Source organism: Chelon labrosus, assembly GCF_963514085.1.
Source record: "Chelon labrosus genome assembly, chromosome: 14".
NCBI lineage: Eukaryota > Metazoa > Chordata > Actinopteri > Mugiliformes > Mugilidae > Chelon > Chelon labrosus.
Genome location: NC_140347.1, coordinates 18,613,593 through 18,630,268, shown reverse-complemented (window position 1 = coordinate 18,630,268; position 16,676 = coordinate 18,613,593). Strand labels below are relative to the sequence as shown.

Genomic DNA, 16,676 nt, shown 5'->3' with positions numbered 1-16,676 from the left:
CAAGTATTTGTGGGATGATCCACAGAGGACCCTCCCCTCAACCCATAGGACCCAAAGGTCCCCATTAAAAACATTCTGTTTCCAGTCACCACAGGACACCCTCAGAAGGACCATGTCCATTCTCTGATGAGTCACAACTGTTTTGGAGGCACAACGCAGACCTATACAATATTAGGAAGGTGGTCATAATGTTATTTATGCCTGATCGGAATATGTGAATGTTTTGCACGTTTGCTTCAAGGTGCAATGAGTTGTGCAACCTTGCGTTGAGCTGCTGTTTGCAGACTTGTGGTCTGTGTTTCCTTGAATGGCACTTTTTGAAAACAAATACCAGAGAACGGTCGAACTCGGTACACATGTGTTATTAACCCCAGGTTCATTTTGCGCCGGAGTTCCCCTTTAACTGTGACTCACGGCACCGTTGTGAGTTTACCGTGAATGGTGCCTTCAGTGCATGATTTCTTAATAACCGTTATCATGATGGTGAAATCCCTTGTTAGATTGTGAGAATTAAAAGTATACAGGCAGTTTATTAAAAAAGGAATACAGTACCGTTCGCGTCCGGCTCGCATATCCAGGCGGGCGCCATTTTGGGGAAACTGAACTCTCTTCGTTCAGTGCTTCTCTATGCTCTCAGTGCTTTCTTCCGGCAACAGACAGTTCAGTTTCCCCAAGATGGCGCCCGCCTGGATATGCGAGCCGGACGCAAACGGTACTGTATTCCTTTTTTAATAAACTGCCTGTATACTTGCAAAGTTCTCAATGGTTCGGTTTACATGTAGAGACCCTAGTTATGCTACCGTGTAATTGTGGTGATATTGTGAGCCTTGTTAGTGGTATAGAAATAGCAATTTCTTTTTATGTGTAGGTGTGCCCCGAAGGCTAGCGTTATACGCTAAATAGCGGTTTGCAAGAAAACTGGTCACATTTGACTAACAAAACAAATGCATGAAAACAAATACCAGAGAACGGTTGAACTCGGTACACATGTGTTATTAACCCCAGGTTCATTTTGCGCCGGAGTTCCCCTTTAAGTTTGTCACGCATCTAACCCTTTGAAACATTTCTTCTAACAATATTTGGAGGTGACTCAGAGTGTGGAGAAGCTGTTTGCTTGGGCAGAAATGTCACAGACGTCCCCTCACCAGACTGTGCCGCTGTCTCTGCTCTGCGTGTCGGTGAAGTGAGAGTCCAGGAACATGTCCTTGTAGATGCGTCCCACCAGGCAGTAGATGTCCGATGCTACCTGCTCCTGGTCCTCCACCAGGGGCAGCATTATGTCCAGCGCTTTCTGTCTGTCGCCCGGCAGGTTCCTCCTGCACAAAGACGAAAACAACAAAGTCAGCAAGTGGCAACTCAGAAGGCAGTTCAACTTCTCCCATTAATTAACGAAGCAAACATTAATCAGCTGTAAGTATCTATTCTAGCATGTGTCAGTGGAAGACTGTCGGGGGCATTTGGGATGATTAACACTTATTAAGTGTTAATCATCCCATCGTCTTAACCTTAAAGTGGGCACTTCATAAATTGGTCTTTTGCTGCCTGCGCACTGGCAGTAATATTCCACTAATAATCAAAATAATAAATCTAAATACCTCATGTGATCACCACAATTAAAAGAGAATGACCCAGTAGGAAGGAATTTTAATCAGACTGAGAGGAGTGGTGTACATCTTCTATCTAATTTGTCAGAAAACTACCTTCACCTTTGTTGCTGGTGCTACTTCTAGTCTGCCCTTAGATTTACAAGCAGCTATTGCACATTGACGTAGTAGACACCTAGTATTTTACTAATAATCAGAATAAAAATTGCTCATGTAACCACTTCATTTAGAACAGACTGTAAATCAGACTGAGGGCTGTGGTGTGAACCTTTGACAAGCCGTTCAATTCGTGGTAACCATGCAATCACTTGATCTGTTGGTTTCTGCACATGTGGGGTGTTTCCAGGGACGGAAACATGGAGGTAGCAGAAAGTTGAAAACACAGACATGTTGTCAATAAAGTCTGTTCAATTCATTCATTCATTCATCTTCTGTAACTGCTTGTCCTTTGAAGGGTCTCCAGTCTATCGTAGGGCTAACACAGAGAGACAACCATTCACACTCACACCTACGGTCAATTTAGAATCACCAATTAACCTAACGAGCATGTCTTTGGTGGGAGGCCCCTCCCCTCAACCCATAGGACCCAAAGGCCCCCACTAACGACATCCTGTTGCCAGACACCACAGGACACCCTCAGAAGGACCATGTCCATTCTCTGATGAGTCACAACTGTTTTAGAGGCATGAGGGAGACCTACACAATATTAGGAAGGTGGTCATAATGTTATGCCTGATTGGTGTACGTCTGTATTGATAGAAATATAAAATATTAAATGGTAAAAATATAATGCTTTTACTTCAAAAGTTTGCTTGTGGTTAAAAGCTAGAAAAGGACCAGTCAAAAGAATAATAAAGTCCTATTCATTATCCACAATGCCGATCATTATGTTGGACATTTGTATGTGTTAACACTGCTAGTGGCTGATATCCTGCAGCTTCAAGATGCTAGCCTCAAGCAGAGATAAGTAGATTCATTTTCAAACAGTCAGAGAAGTGGCAACACTTGACTCAAATCTGTCTGGACTACATTTTCACATGTGCAGAACATGTTCCGCTCAGCATTTATTATTTATTTCATTCACAAAACACAAAAAAATTTAATTTGCAGAGCATACTGGATAGTTTATATTATTATAGAGTAAAATATGAAAAAAGAGACTGGATTTAAGTTAGCAACGTCAACAGTATGTATGTATATGTGGAGCATGTGTGTTTTGTAAGTAGCTAGGAAACAGTCGCATGGCTTTTGTTGAGGGACAGTGACACCCGGCAGACAAGGCCATTAGGAGGCCGACTTAAATTACGCAGGTCACGGGGTTCATTACGAGAATCAACACTTTTATTTATATATCAACCGCCCCACATGTGGTCATTCAGGTACTACATGATCTGGTTCATTAAACCTGGGAATCATTTCATAATGGAAAATGACAAAGAGAGAAGAAGAAGGGCTTTTTGTATTTGAAAATGAACTGTAACTCCTCCACGTGTTAATGACTTTCATGTTCCCTGTTCACTCAGTTCAATCAGACTTGGACAAGATAGTAAACAATATGAAATGACCAAACTTAATTAACTGGCCATGTAAATTTAAAGAACATTTCCCCTCAATGTTCAGAAGGTGTTTTTTTCTTTAAACAAGTAATTTTCAAATCAAACTTTAATCATGGTCCAATCACAAAACAGATTTATAACGGTTTTAAAAAGCACAGTAACAACAAAGATGTATTTTGTCATTTAAAATAAAGAACTCCCTGTTAAAATCCTGTGTAAAGAATGACAAAACAACAAATATCGCGCATTTGGGTCAGCAAACCTACACCAATCAGCCATAACATTATGACCACCGGCTTGTCATGGCACCTGACAATGCTCTGGACGTACTAAGTTGATGAATCACGTTTTCATTTACATCACCGGGCACGTTGGGAGTACGCACCGTGGGAAGAAGGCGAGCTGGCTGAGGCACTATGATCATTTGGGCAATGTTCTGCTGGGAGACCTTTCACACAGATGTGTTGTTGTAGACAATATTGCCAAAAAATGGTATTCCCTGATGGCTGGGGCCTCTTTCAGCAGGATAATGCACCCTGCTACAAACCAGAAATGGTTCAGGAACAGTTTCAGGAGGACCACAATGAGTTCAAGGCGTTGACTTGGCCTCCAACTTCATCAGATCTCAATCCAAACCAACATCTGTGGCTATATGCTGGACAAACAGGTCCAACTCATGGAGGTCCCACCACAACTTAAAGGCTGTGCGGTTAAGTCTTGGTGCCAGATACAACAGCACAACTTCAGACGTCTTGTGGAGTCCGTAAAGTCCATAAAGTCAGGGTTGTTATGGCGACAAAAAGGAGGACCTACATAATATAAGGCAGGTCATAATGTTACGGCTGATCGGTGTGTTTTTACATAGCTCATAGAGTAATAATGTCAACAAAGGTTTCTAAGAGCTTCAAGAAAATCACGTTGTTCATTATTATGTATTCATCATTTATTGAGAACGTGGACGAATTTTAGTTTTGAGGTATCCCTCTTCAGTCAGGCCGTGTTCTCCAGTTACAGATTGTGACTGATCACACACAGAAACAAGAGGCGCTATCCTTCAAAGTCTCGCACAGACACAAAGTGTGATAGAAAAAAATCCTGATAAACATAACGTGGCTCCTCTCCAGGGCGCGAAGGTTAAATAAAACATATGAGCTGACAGCTATTACCATGGAGACCGTCCAGAGGGAAGAGCACTCAGGGAGATGAGGCCCGCTCTCTCTCCTCCTGCATCTCTCTATTTCCCTCTTTCTTCTCTCCAGGAGCGCTGATGGCTATTTGGATAGAGGAGATTCTTTCCTCGCCCCTATCAGGCTTTCAGCAGTAAGACCTGAACAACAATCGTACGCCTCTCGGGCTGAAGCCACTCCAAACTTGCAGATTTAATTTAGCAGCGGAGCACCTACTTCAGATCAATGATTAAGTGCCTATTAAGGCTAAATATTGAATATCTCAGGGCTTGATGTGGGCTGCATGCTGCTGAGTCAGAACTCAGTGAAAGGATTCGAGGTAATGATTTATACAACTACACTTCAAGGTAAGAATTCATTCAGCTCCACTTTCTGAATAGAACAGACTTTATTATTTTATGCTGCAGCCTACTACAGTCTACAAATGATGACATGGTATGGCCTTTTCAAGACTGTTCAAGCTCTGAAACTGACATTGTATTAGTTAAATGTCAAAGAAATCACATTACCGAGGTTAAAACTTCCTATTATGCCAATTGTAATCGTGTCAGTTGATGCCATTAGTTTTTACTATTGCACTCAAGGCTCTCTACTGAGTTGGGTTGCAGGTGGACAGAAGGATTAGGCAGGACAAGGCTGACCAAATACATAAATGGTGAGATATGTTGTACCGAATTTCGCGCAGGATAAATAAAGTATCCATCTACACCGATCAGGCGTAACATTATGACCACCTTCCTAATATTGTGCAGGTCTCCCTTGTGCCTCCAAAACAGTTGTGACTCATCAGAGAATGGACATGGGCCTTCTGAGGGTGTCCTGTGGTGTCTGACAACAGAATGTTGGCTGCTGCCATCAAGGAGTGTCATTGCTATGGGGTACCCCCACCCCATCCACTGGTCTGGTCTAGGTGGGTGGTACATGTTTAAGTAACATACATGTCTAAGTAACATATGAATGCCAGGTCAAAAGGTTTCCCAGCAGAACACTGAATTGTCATAAGATACTCAATATTATTCACTTCTCCTGTCAGTGGTCATGATGTTATGTCTGATTGGTGTATTTATCTATCTGTATATGGGTGTGTATCTATCACCGTTATATTTCAATCAAACTAATGCATCAATAGACAGCCAGAGTCCATCCATCAGTCAGTTTTGGTCCACATATATGAGGTCGGGTCGCAGTGGCCCTCTCCCTAGCAACATTTTTCAGTTCCTTATGAGGAATCTTAGGGCATTCCCAGACATGAAGGGATATGTGATACCTCCAGTGGACTCTGGCTCTGAGCCCTAAGGCAAAACTTTACCAGTTGATGTACATTCCAACCTTTACCTATGGTCATGAACTTTGGAAAGTGACTGAAAGAAGGGCATTGTGGCTGAAATGAGCTTCCTTCCTAAGGGCGACCTGGCTCAGCCTCAGAGGGGGAGAAGATCAGACATTCAGTGTAGAGACACTGAGGAAGGCTCTGGAGAAGATGCCTTTCCTGGCCTTTGGAGGTTTACCGGGCATGAAAAGCTGGGAGAACATCCCAGGTTAGACCCAGAACTCCTCATACGCAATTAACATTCTTAAAAAGTAACCTAAAAATATAAATGCGTGACCAAATCTGGTTGTGGAAACTAAAGGAAGTATGTTTTACTCCAATACATTTATATGAATGCCTCATTTACTAGTTAAATTAATAAAAGTATCAAAAATAACAACAACTACATTAAACTGGACTCATTAACAGCATATTAAATACAGGATTTACAACTAAACCCACATACCAGCTGGAACGTTAGAGTAAAGCTTAAAGTATTATTGTATCATTATGCATGTGAAGTCATAAGCCAGTGATACACAAACATGATTCCGTGTCAGAAATACTTTTATTGTTAACAATATGAAACCATCCCACACTGTGGTTTTGATACTTAAGTGAGATTTCTGACTAAGTTCCTGCCACAATGTCCTGCTAACAGCTACTGTCTTTATACTGACTCATCCTGTTTAGTTGAATAGAAACACTGACATAAAAGGTGTAGAAGGTGTTTCTACTCATGACATCCCGTTCTAAAGCCGAGGGAGGCATCTCAACCTCAAAACAGAAGACGACTTTTCCATCATTAGCACTTATTGAATGAAATAGACTCAGTGTGCTGCTTCGAGCACGTGAAAAAAACACTATGTCACATAATCCTGGGAATGGGCCAGACAGTAACAGCGAACTCACCGGCGCTCCTGGCACCATGCAGAAACATTTTTTCCATTTGCTGCCAAATTAAGAACAGCACGCTTTATTGCTGTTTGAGGCAGTCGCACCATGAAAACCGCAGGAAGTTTACAAGCAGAGCAGCTGGTGAGAAACAGGCAAGCTAAACCTCCCGTGCTTGTACATCTATCTTTTTCCTGAGCAGAGCAGCGACGCATGTATTAATAATTTGAAAAACGTATTTGCTGCCATACACAAAAGAAAAAAAACAGCTTGTCTTATTGCTGCAACTGATTTAGGGGTTGAACGGCTTCCAATTTTTTAAAGTCAACTAATATATGGTGAAAGTCGAGTGGACTAGTTAATGACGTCACACAAAAAAAAACACAGTACAACGTAATGCTTTGCAACAATCAAATCTATATTCTTAACCTGAATACATATTGTAGCGTCTCACACGAAGGAAACTACGGAGGCTTTTCTTCAAGGTAATTAAAGCTTGAATACGGGCTACTCTCTGCCGTAGACCACGTCAACGCTATAAGCTCCGTCAGCCTGACACTTCTAATAAGCGGCTCTCGCTCGGCAAACTCTCAGCTCTTCCATAACATCCGTCTCTCGCGTGGTGCATTCACTGACATCAAGGACAAAAAAACATGCACACCACAGCAACAATGTCAAGTAATAGAACACAACAGAACTGAATATAAACACAAGAGCTCATCAATACTGTGTGCCGCAGCTAAAGGTATAATAACTTAAGAGACAACAAAGTGTTGATGTGCAGCCTCCTTCTCTTTGTTACTGCAGGTAAAGTTGTAAACTGACTGCCGTTGAGAGGATTTGTACCGTTCCTCTGCCAGCGTTAGCGATACCTTTTCACATGAGTGTGGATTGCAGTGGTACTTTGTTGTATTTTGGGACTGACTTAGATATCCTGCATGTCACGGTAGTACGGGCTTCATCTTTTGTGAAGTATTTCCACACACATTATAAACCGCTGCTTTGCTGCAATGACCCACTGGGCTTCTCACCTGACTTCTTCTCTGAGGCCATGTTTAATTACCTTTATATGACAAGAATTGAAAAGTAGACAGCATGTGAATTTTAAACTGGCTTGTAAACTCAAAAACATCGTATCCTGGTTTTGTGCATTTCATACATCAATCTATCATTGAGACTGTATCAATTTAACTAAATTCATTTTAACTAAATAAAGCTTAATTCGACCCCTACATAGCAGGTCAGTGCACTGTTCAACAAATTATATTATTATTATTATTATTATTATTATTATAAGACTATAAAACTGCATGCTTCATTTTGGAAATAAATATATTAGTTGAAAATTATCAAAAAAACTGACTGGGTCGAGGTTGGATTATTTACAAGTCAAGAAAACTTGAACAAATTGATCAGAGCAGCTGTACAGGAACCCAACATAACAAGGTTTCATCGGACAGATTTAATATGTGTGCATGTGTGTGATTGAGCAGGCCTACAAGTACGGGTTTTGCTGGCAGGGCAGGTAGTCATGTGTTACTGGTGCGTCAGTGTGTCACGCATGCTTGCCATCTTACCGATTCAGTGCAAAGGCGTAGTGGAACTTCACGTGCGGATGAGCCACGAGGTCAAATGTCGGAAGCTTCTCCAGAGTCTCCACCAGCTTCACGATGGACTCGTAATCCTAGACATTAAATAAAGAACACGCCGATGAGCTCTTGCTGCTTCACTTTCTGCCACTTGTCCAAGCATCTCTGCACCAGTGCCCTCCAAAGTTTGACTCATAGAGGTATTGAACTGCTGTTTTGAGGCTAGAGGGAGACTTCCTGATGTCCTTTTAGTCCTTCTGCCTCAAACTTAATTATTGAAGTGCTTTGGTATTGAGAAACAGTTGAGTGGCCTCTTCATCACAGTTTTGTTTCTTATGCTTGCCTACATAGTCACTATACCCAAAGCACGCTGAATAATTCAGGACGTCCTTAATGCTTGTTGTTCCAATGAATGATTTATGAGGCTTGTGCGCTGCCTATGGTGAGTGGGAGGATCTGGGCGGTAAGTGCAAGCGCGACGCGTACACTAAAGAGCAGAAAGAGCGGCAGATTTAAGACAAGCAGACCAAACGCTTCGCCTAGAGCTCTCCACAGGCGGTCTGCAATGTCCCTTGTTTGAGACAACCGTAAAGGGATGACGCTGACAGTTGCGGAGGCATTGACCTCTCTCTCTAACATGCACGGTGGGTTTGCACAGTAGCTTCCAATCCCAAGGTCAGGGACATCAGTAAGCACATTCAGTTCATCTCAGTTAACAGTTTGTTTAATCTTGAGAAGGACATCGGTGGTTAACTGAATGATAGTTCATCCTGGAAACTTTTAGGGATGTTCTGTTTTTGTCCTTCTCTAAAGAGACATGTTCTTGTAGTAGTTTAAAGTATCCACGAATTGAAGGTTTGCTTTTTACGTTCTACACACGACACTGGCTCTACACGGCTCTATCTGGCTCAAAAGTGACAAAAAAAGTTTCTTTGTTTTTACTCTTAATGTATTTCAGAGAACTTTCCTGGAAAATGTTGATGACTCATCCTGCACTTGGGGGCGTATACTAATTTTGTGTCCAATAAAGCACCTTTTCAGGCAGGCTGTAGGAGCCGACCAATCAGAAGAGAGTTGGCTTTTAGGAGGTAGGGCGGACTTCCAAGCTTCATTCTTACAGGAAATGTGGAAATATTGCACTCTGCTAACTATTTTATAGAAAATAATCATTATTTATTTATTTATTTATTTTTAAATATGACATATTTCAGTCTTCTTTCATAAAGAATTTTCTTTATGTAACAATTAATTGATTAACTAAAACCAACAAGGATGGTGGAGTTTTATTTTCTTGTTTAACTACTGTGAACAGACTGATTCAGATTCAGATTAGATTCAGGTTTATTTGTCATGTGCAGGATTAATGGGGGGTTAACACTGAACTGTTGTGGACGAGAGAACGGGTCAGCTCAGCCATAAGTACCACAAATACTAAGAGCAAACAAGAGTATTATTAGCAAAATTTAAAGCAAAGAAAATTTCAAAATTTACAGCATATTTACAAAAGGTGACAAGTGGACGTGGCAGTCGTATTGCCTTTATTTTACCTGAGATATGAAATCTATATTGAAATATTTTCAATAGAAGCCAACATTGTTAATTTTTAAAAACACAAGTGTATCGTTGCAACTGGCTCTGACCATTTGTGTTCATTGTCTGTGGTTTAACCATCCAAATGCAGCACACCTACTTTAACAGATGACAACAATACGTTAATGTGTCAGGGTCAGCAGCTGTACCTGGACATCCCTGTATGTCAGCAGCAGGTTGATGACGACATCGACCGAAAGGCACTCCACATTGTCCAGCCGCTGCTGGATCCGGCTCAGCTCAGCAGCCAGCTCCATGCCAGTGTACAGCTCCCGGGCTTTACGGATCTCACTCAGAATCGTCTCACGGAAATACTGGCTGTAGGACGAGAGACGTTTATTCATTCACGTGAGAAACGATCGGCTTGCAAGTAGATTTATCAACATTATCTAGTCCATAATAAGGCTTTTTTTGTGTCAGAATGTTTACTCATGATAACCACCATCTATACCAACACAAATTGAACTAATTGCTTGAAGCAGCTTAGGATCTCCCCGAGGAACAATTAAACATGATTGGAGTTACTTCATTTCCTGCATTCTCTCGCTGTTTCACATAATTCAGAGGAGGTGATTAAAAATTGCTGCTCTCTTCCAGGGAAATAAAAATTATTGAATAATAACCGTTCTAAAGTTTATTTTCAATTTAATTTGACAAATCGTTACAGTCAGAGAGGCCTAACAATTCTGCAGATATACAACAAGAAGAACAGATATATAAAACTCCATCAACATTTGTAGTTATGAAACACAGGGGTCGTCAAGATCAAAATACTGCCAACACCTTTTTAAATTATGTAGAAATTTAAAATTTCAAACAATATCTCATCATATGCCACCACATGTACAAATGGCACTTGCAAAGGTGGGTTCTGACCCAATTTACTTCTCCGGTCATAATGTTGTGGCTGATTGGTGTATACTCCACTGGAAAAGCGTAGCCATTTTTTATCATCTCTGGAAACTCGTTTGAAACAAGATGAACAGGTCTCACTGGAGAATGATGTGAATTATGTGAAACAGCGAGAGAACGTAGGAAATGAAATACCTACAATCGTGTTTAATTGTTCTTCAGGGACATCCTAAGCTGCTGAAAACTGTTTGCTGTGTCTGGTGTTAATCATGTTTTGGTATAGATGGTGGTCTTGTAAACCACAGAACACCAACTGTGCACACAACTTGCAACTCTACTGATATGAATACTCTAGCAACTTCTAGTGTCAATGTTGCATAACAAAGTTGAGCCATATACTACAGGTGTTGCACGAGTTCTGATCGCTTGCAAGTTTGCTTGGCTGAAAATGTTCATGCAGCATTTTGCAAAAGAGGATCAAAACATGCTCCCCACTCTCTTTGGTGCTAAACAAGACAAGATTAAAGCTCCAATAATAGCATAGTACATGCCATTCATGGGTTCCCTGTAAGCTGACTAACCAAAATTAAATTAGCTTCTTCATCTTTCTTAAAATAATGTAATGGAGACATATAGTTTTCATATCCCTGTCCATGCATATTATTGTCACTTCATTTAAAAGACCAATGTCCAGTACAGTCTACATAACAAAACTATTAATAATTGAACGCTGTCAGGACACAGCAGTGGTCTCATGCTGCATTAAATATGTACACGGATCATAAATAGTAGTCATGCCCTAAACTCAATGTGCAGAATGTATTCAGTTAGATACCTGTGATGTGAATACTCTGCTCCTGCTATAAGTAAATGAGCAGGATGTCGGTCGCCAGGAGACAAAGTCTCCATCAAAGTGCATGGTTTTCTTTTCTGCCTGTAAAACCTGAGTCACTATTCCTGGAGCGGAGCAAGAACTAACTGGATGCTGTATTGCCTGTTGGCAGGAAAGCCTGAAATATTTCCCCAGCAACTGAGGCAGAAAGCTTTCTCCTTTTTTTTTCATCAAAATGTAGATCAGCACTCAAGCTGAAGTTGAAGGATGTCAGTAATTACTGCAAGTAAAAATAGGAAGTGTGGGATAAAGACAATGATGAAAAATGTCAAAGCGCTGCCCCAAACACGAACACCTGCAAGCTGGCTTCTTCCTCATCTGTGAAATACCCAAGTTATGACTGAACTCTCGCCTTAGTTTATACTTAGACAATACATCAACTTCCAGAGGAATAAATTTAAGTAGATTATTTAATTTATTTCCACATTCTCAAACACATTGCTTCGCTATGAGCATTGTTGCCTTGAAACAATACATTTTAAACCTGTTTAGCCCAGCAAAGCAAGAATGAAGAAACTAAAATTCAGAGCACTTATGTCACTGTTTTATTGAATTATATCAAACAGAAATATTTAATTCACAGAATGAGGAAAACGGGAGCTGGACAGCTAGATGTTTAGTCTGAGCTAAAGCTAAAACTGAAATTTACTGACTATGTAACTTACTACCTGATAAATTGTGTCTACTGTGATAAACCGACGTCTGAGTTTAATACTTCAACGTTTGCTACTTTGTAGAACAGTAGTTGAATTGACCGGCTACTGTAAACAGTTGTTCTAGTCTACGCGCAACATGCTCACTCGCGCTTCCTACCCGACTACCATAATAACCTCTGTTCTGGTCTACACGCAACATTTTTTTTTTTTCTCATTCATAAAACGCTAAAATCTGGGACATTTTTGGGGACAGCTTTAGCCAGGGACAGGTCATCCAAAACGGGGACTGTCCCCGGAAATTGGGGACGTCTGGTTACCCTTCCGTAATTGTCCCAGTTTCTTCATTTCATCTTGATAACATTTAATTATTTTTTTTTTTATCTCCGAGCTGGAAATGGCCTCGGATTTAATTTCAGACCTCTGGTCACCTTAGTAATGAGGTGTCATTAAACTACTTTCAAATCACATAAATTGTAGTGTAATTTGATAGCAAAATTGTGTTTATTATTTCACACAACAGTTGCTAAACGAGTCAAGGGATAAAACTGCAAAGCTCCTGCTAATCGTAACTACTGCTAGCTTAGCTTAGCTAATCGTAACTAATGTTAGCTCAGCAGAGCAGCAATAACTGCCATGTTAGCTTATAACTACCTTCCAATAATTCATTTGGTAGCTTTGTTTATTGTTTCACACAACAGTAGCTAAAATCAGTCATGGTGGATAAAATCAAGCAAAACTCCTGCTACCATAACTGTAGCTAGCTTACCATAGCTAACTATTATTAATGCTAGCTTAGTGAAGCAGGACTAGGCTAACTGTTATCATAGCCGCTAACTACTGGAATTCCTGTGATGAGTGGTCATTTAACTAGAATCACACATTTAAACTATAGATTAATTTTGCTAAATTTTAGTTCATTATTTAACACAACAGTAGCTAAATTCAGTCATGGAAGCTAAAACCAAGCAAAGCTTCTGCTAACCATAACTGTAGCTAGCTTTGCTAATTGTTATTAATATTAGCTTAGCGGAGCATCACTAACTGTTATCATAGCCACTAAAAACTGGAATTCCTGAAATAATTGGTCATTAAACTATCGCACATTTAAACTGTAGATTATTTTAGCTAATTGTTTATTATTTAACACAACAGTAGCAACAATCAGTCATAGTGGAGAAAACCAAACAAAGCTCCTGGTAACTTTAACTATAGCTAGTTCAGGTTAGTTAAATGTTACTAATGTTAGCTTAGCAGAGAAGGCATCCTAGCCTCTAATTACTAGAAAATGATTAATGAAAGATTAAACACCCTTCAAATCACATCATATCTCATAATAAAGATACATTTTGTTGTTTTCTCCTGATGTTTTACCAAGTTTATGTCTTTTGTAGTTTCTTAAATCAGTCTGACATTTTGGTCTCGCAACATTTCCACCTGCTTTTATTTTGTGTATTTTGGGTTTTACCGTTATTACTTTTTTCTGCTTCTGGTCACTTCTCTCTTTCTTTGAAGATCAGCATTTGTCATCAAAAACAGGATGTTGGTATACTTAGCATCCCTGTTTTTGTGCTATTATTGGTCACAATTGTGAACAGGAAGCGAGCAATGACAGTCGATAGCAAGCATATAACTAGCAAAAATAAATTCCAGCATTGGTGCAATGTGATAAATGCACAGTAGGTAACATTATAGGAAAAATACAAAATAAATGTTCAGACTTTGGTCTAAACTCACTGTGAGTTGGCCTGTGACACTTTGAGCAGCTGGATGAAACGGTCCAGCAGGGGCATGCAGATGGGCCCCAGCAGCATCTCGAAGCTGGGCTGCATCAGCTCAGTCAGGCCCTTCATCAGGCTGCTCTCACAGCAGTACACCTTGTTGTGGGGTGTCACCATGTACGGGATGAAGGTATAGTTGGCCGAGCATGTCTGTGGATATAAATAATGAAAAAAAAAGATGTTCAAATTTTAAATGTCAGATATAAATAATAAATTACACTGTGAAAAGAAGCATCAGTAATAAGTTAGCCAAACGTGGGTGTGTAGTTTGGAATATATCCACAAAATAATCACTAAATTAGGTCAGATTTGTCCAAACCACATTCATATGTAAGCCCTTATACATATTTACAAATATTAACTCCGGACGAGAGAAGATATATATTATTTGTCCTTGTTTTGGAGTATATTATACCTATTTTAAAAGAATAATTATAAATAGATTTACAACATGCGTTTTCATGTAATTACTTAGGAGGAGCTGTTATAGTTTTGTTATTATGGTGTATAACTATAAATAATAATTGTACAAGGTGTGCATTTACAGTACAGAGCACACACCTTCATTAAACAATTTTGTAACAAACCCTCTTTATAACCCATTTCAAAGAGAATGCACAGTAAAACATTGCATTATAGGGAGGAAGCAGATTGCCTGGAGGAAGTCTGTGCTGTTTCCCCTGTTTGAGCCGGTTTCGCGTAATGACACAAAGCTTCAGCTCTGATCTGTCTGCACACACAATAGTGTTTATGTGGCGCTGTCTTCAGTCAGCCAGTCTAAACAGACAGCGGCTGAGAGATCCGCACCGGTGGTGACAGCCCAATTAGGAGCTGCTGTCTTATAACCACAAACACTTGCGATGTCGCACGTCGCATTTTAACTTGTGCATGCAGCCCGGTGCATGAGAAAATCAAGCAGAAACCAAAGTGTTGCTGCTCACCTGCTGCAAAGCTCTACTCTGTTATTAGCTCCAGCTGTGACATTCAGGAGTAATTTAGCTTCTTGCCTGTTTAAAGTTTAGCCGCACTAAAAATGTTCCTATTTATTTGCTTGGCTCTAATTCTAGACATCTGTGACATTTGTTTAAACTTTGCATTATTTTGTAGCAGCGTTCGTGATGCTCCTGTTGTGGTGGCCCGGCGCCGCTGCAGAATAAACACAGGGGAAACACGTGTGTGTGGTGTTATAGGCAGCAGTGAGAGAAGGAGTGAGACAGGAAATCCACTACTGATATCCTCAAGAAAAAGAAAAAGGCAAGGTCTTTTCAAGGAGAGCTATTCCCAGAACGTCAGATGTGTGGTGAAACACAACGTGAGCGTGTGAAGGCGGCTGGGCTGCAATCCAGCTGCATCCTGACGACTTTAATATTCTATCATCGTTTCAGCTTTTGAGCAGCCTTTGAGAAAACACACGGCTCACGCTGCCAACAGAAAAAGAGGAAGTGAAAGGAAGGTGCAGCGTAGAAGCAGTGAAAATCGTCCACAGATAACTACTTCCTTCTGTGCAACTGTGGTTCATGACATCATCTGTTGCTGCAGCGGCGCCAGAGCGTGCCTTTCAAAAAATAAACCTGTGACCCTTGTTTCTGTTCAGTGCAACTCAGACAGGTTGCAAAACTCTGACGCTATATTTAGCTTCTGTGTGTGAGATTCATGCCGTCATGGGGATCACATGACAGGTTTGTTTTCCAAGGCCGATGCATATTTCAAAGCGGCCGCGGGTCACGGGAAGCTAGCCCTCACTAGTCGTTTACAGGTAACGAGTTCCTGAGATGAAACACGAGGCTGACTCACGGGGGAAGCTGGTGAATGTGATCGAGAATGAGTCAGTTACTCATGTGAGTGAGTCATCAGGATTGTTCGCCTTGCCCATAGTCCATCTGTCCAGCAGTTAGAGCAAAGTTGCACTGCCTACTCGATCCCCTTCACAGAGACAGAGGTGGTCACCCTTTAATTTTGGCACATCATTTATATGACTGCACCAGGGAAGTAGCCATGACCTGGTGTCTTCTGTGCAGGTCTAAATCTCTACAGTAATGTGTACTAGGGGAACACATGTCCATGCAACGACAGCAATAGGACATATAGACAAATAGAGGGTAATGGTCAGCAGTTCATTGCACTTCAAAACAATTAGCAATACACGCTTCACTCAGAGTAGAAGCGTAGTAGTGCAAATTGATTTTTAAAGCAGCAAGAAACAAATCAACTGCTTGTGCATCAACACAGTTGGAAAGTTAAGATCAGGTGACTTCACTATATTATGCAGACATTACACAGGAATGAAATTAGCACCTAAATCTACAGCTGCCCTCGGGTTTATTCAGCTTCATAGCAAGTCTCAGCTCAGGCAGCAACCGTATTGATTGATTTGGTTCAGTGTCACCACTCTCATCGCGTCGTTTTCAGGCAAGAACCCACGGCACACTACACTGCATGACTAAGTGCTCATTACTAAACTGCAAACAGTTAAGAGACTAGTTGGTGACCCGAGGGAAGAATGCATAAATATCTCCCTGAGGAGACGGTAGAGACCAAAAACAGAGCTAAAAGGATGTAAACACTGGACTTACTCATCAAGAAGTCTGAAACGCAGCAACATTTTAGGGTTAACTGTAAAGCAGAAGCTGTTTTGAGAATCCTATTTGGTCTAATTTCAAAGCGTAGCTTGAAATTAGACCCTTGGCCTTGCAGGAGTCAGACCAATACAGGCAGAAAGTTGATTTTGTTGTTGTTTTCTGAAAGCATGCATGAATAACACTGCATGGG

At 40.8% G+C, this 16,676-nt stretch overlaps 1 protein-coding gene across 1 annotated transcript in view; it reads right to left on the bottom strand.

The window, feature by feature from the left end:
• map3k5 (mitogen-activated protein kinase kinase kinase 5) overlaps window positions 1–16,676 on the bottom strand; it is a 74,484-nt gene that overhangs the window by 31,384 nt on the left and 26,424 nt on the right. The window contains exons 4-7 of the mRNA XM_084559824.1: window positions 13,864–14,057; window positions 9,879–10,047; window positions 8,128–8,234; window positions 1,146–1,316 (exon numbers count right to left, since the gene is read on the bottom strand). Coding sequence (XP_084415950.1) covers window positions 1,146–1,316; window positions 8,128–8,234; window positions 9,879–10,047; window positions 13,864–14,057 — 641 coding nt within the window. The remainder of the gene's footprint in view (window positions 1–1,145; window positions 1,317–8,127; window positions 8,235–9,878; window positions 10,048–13,863; window positions 14,058–16,676) is intronic.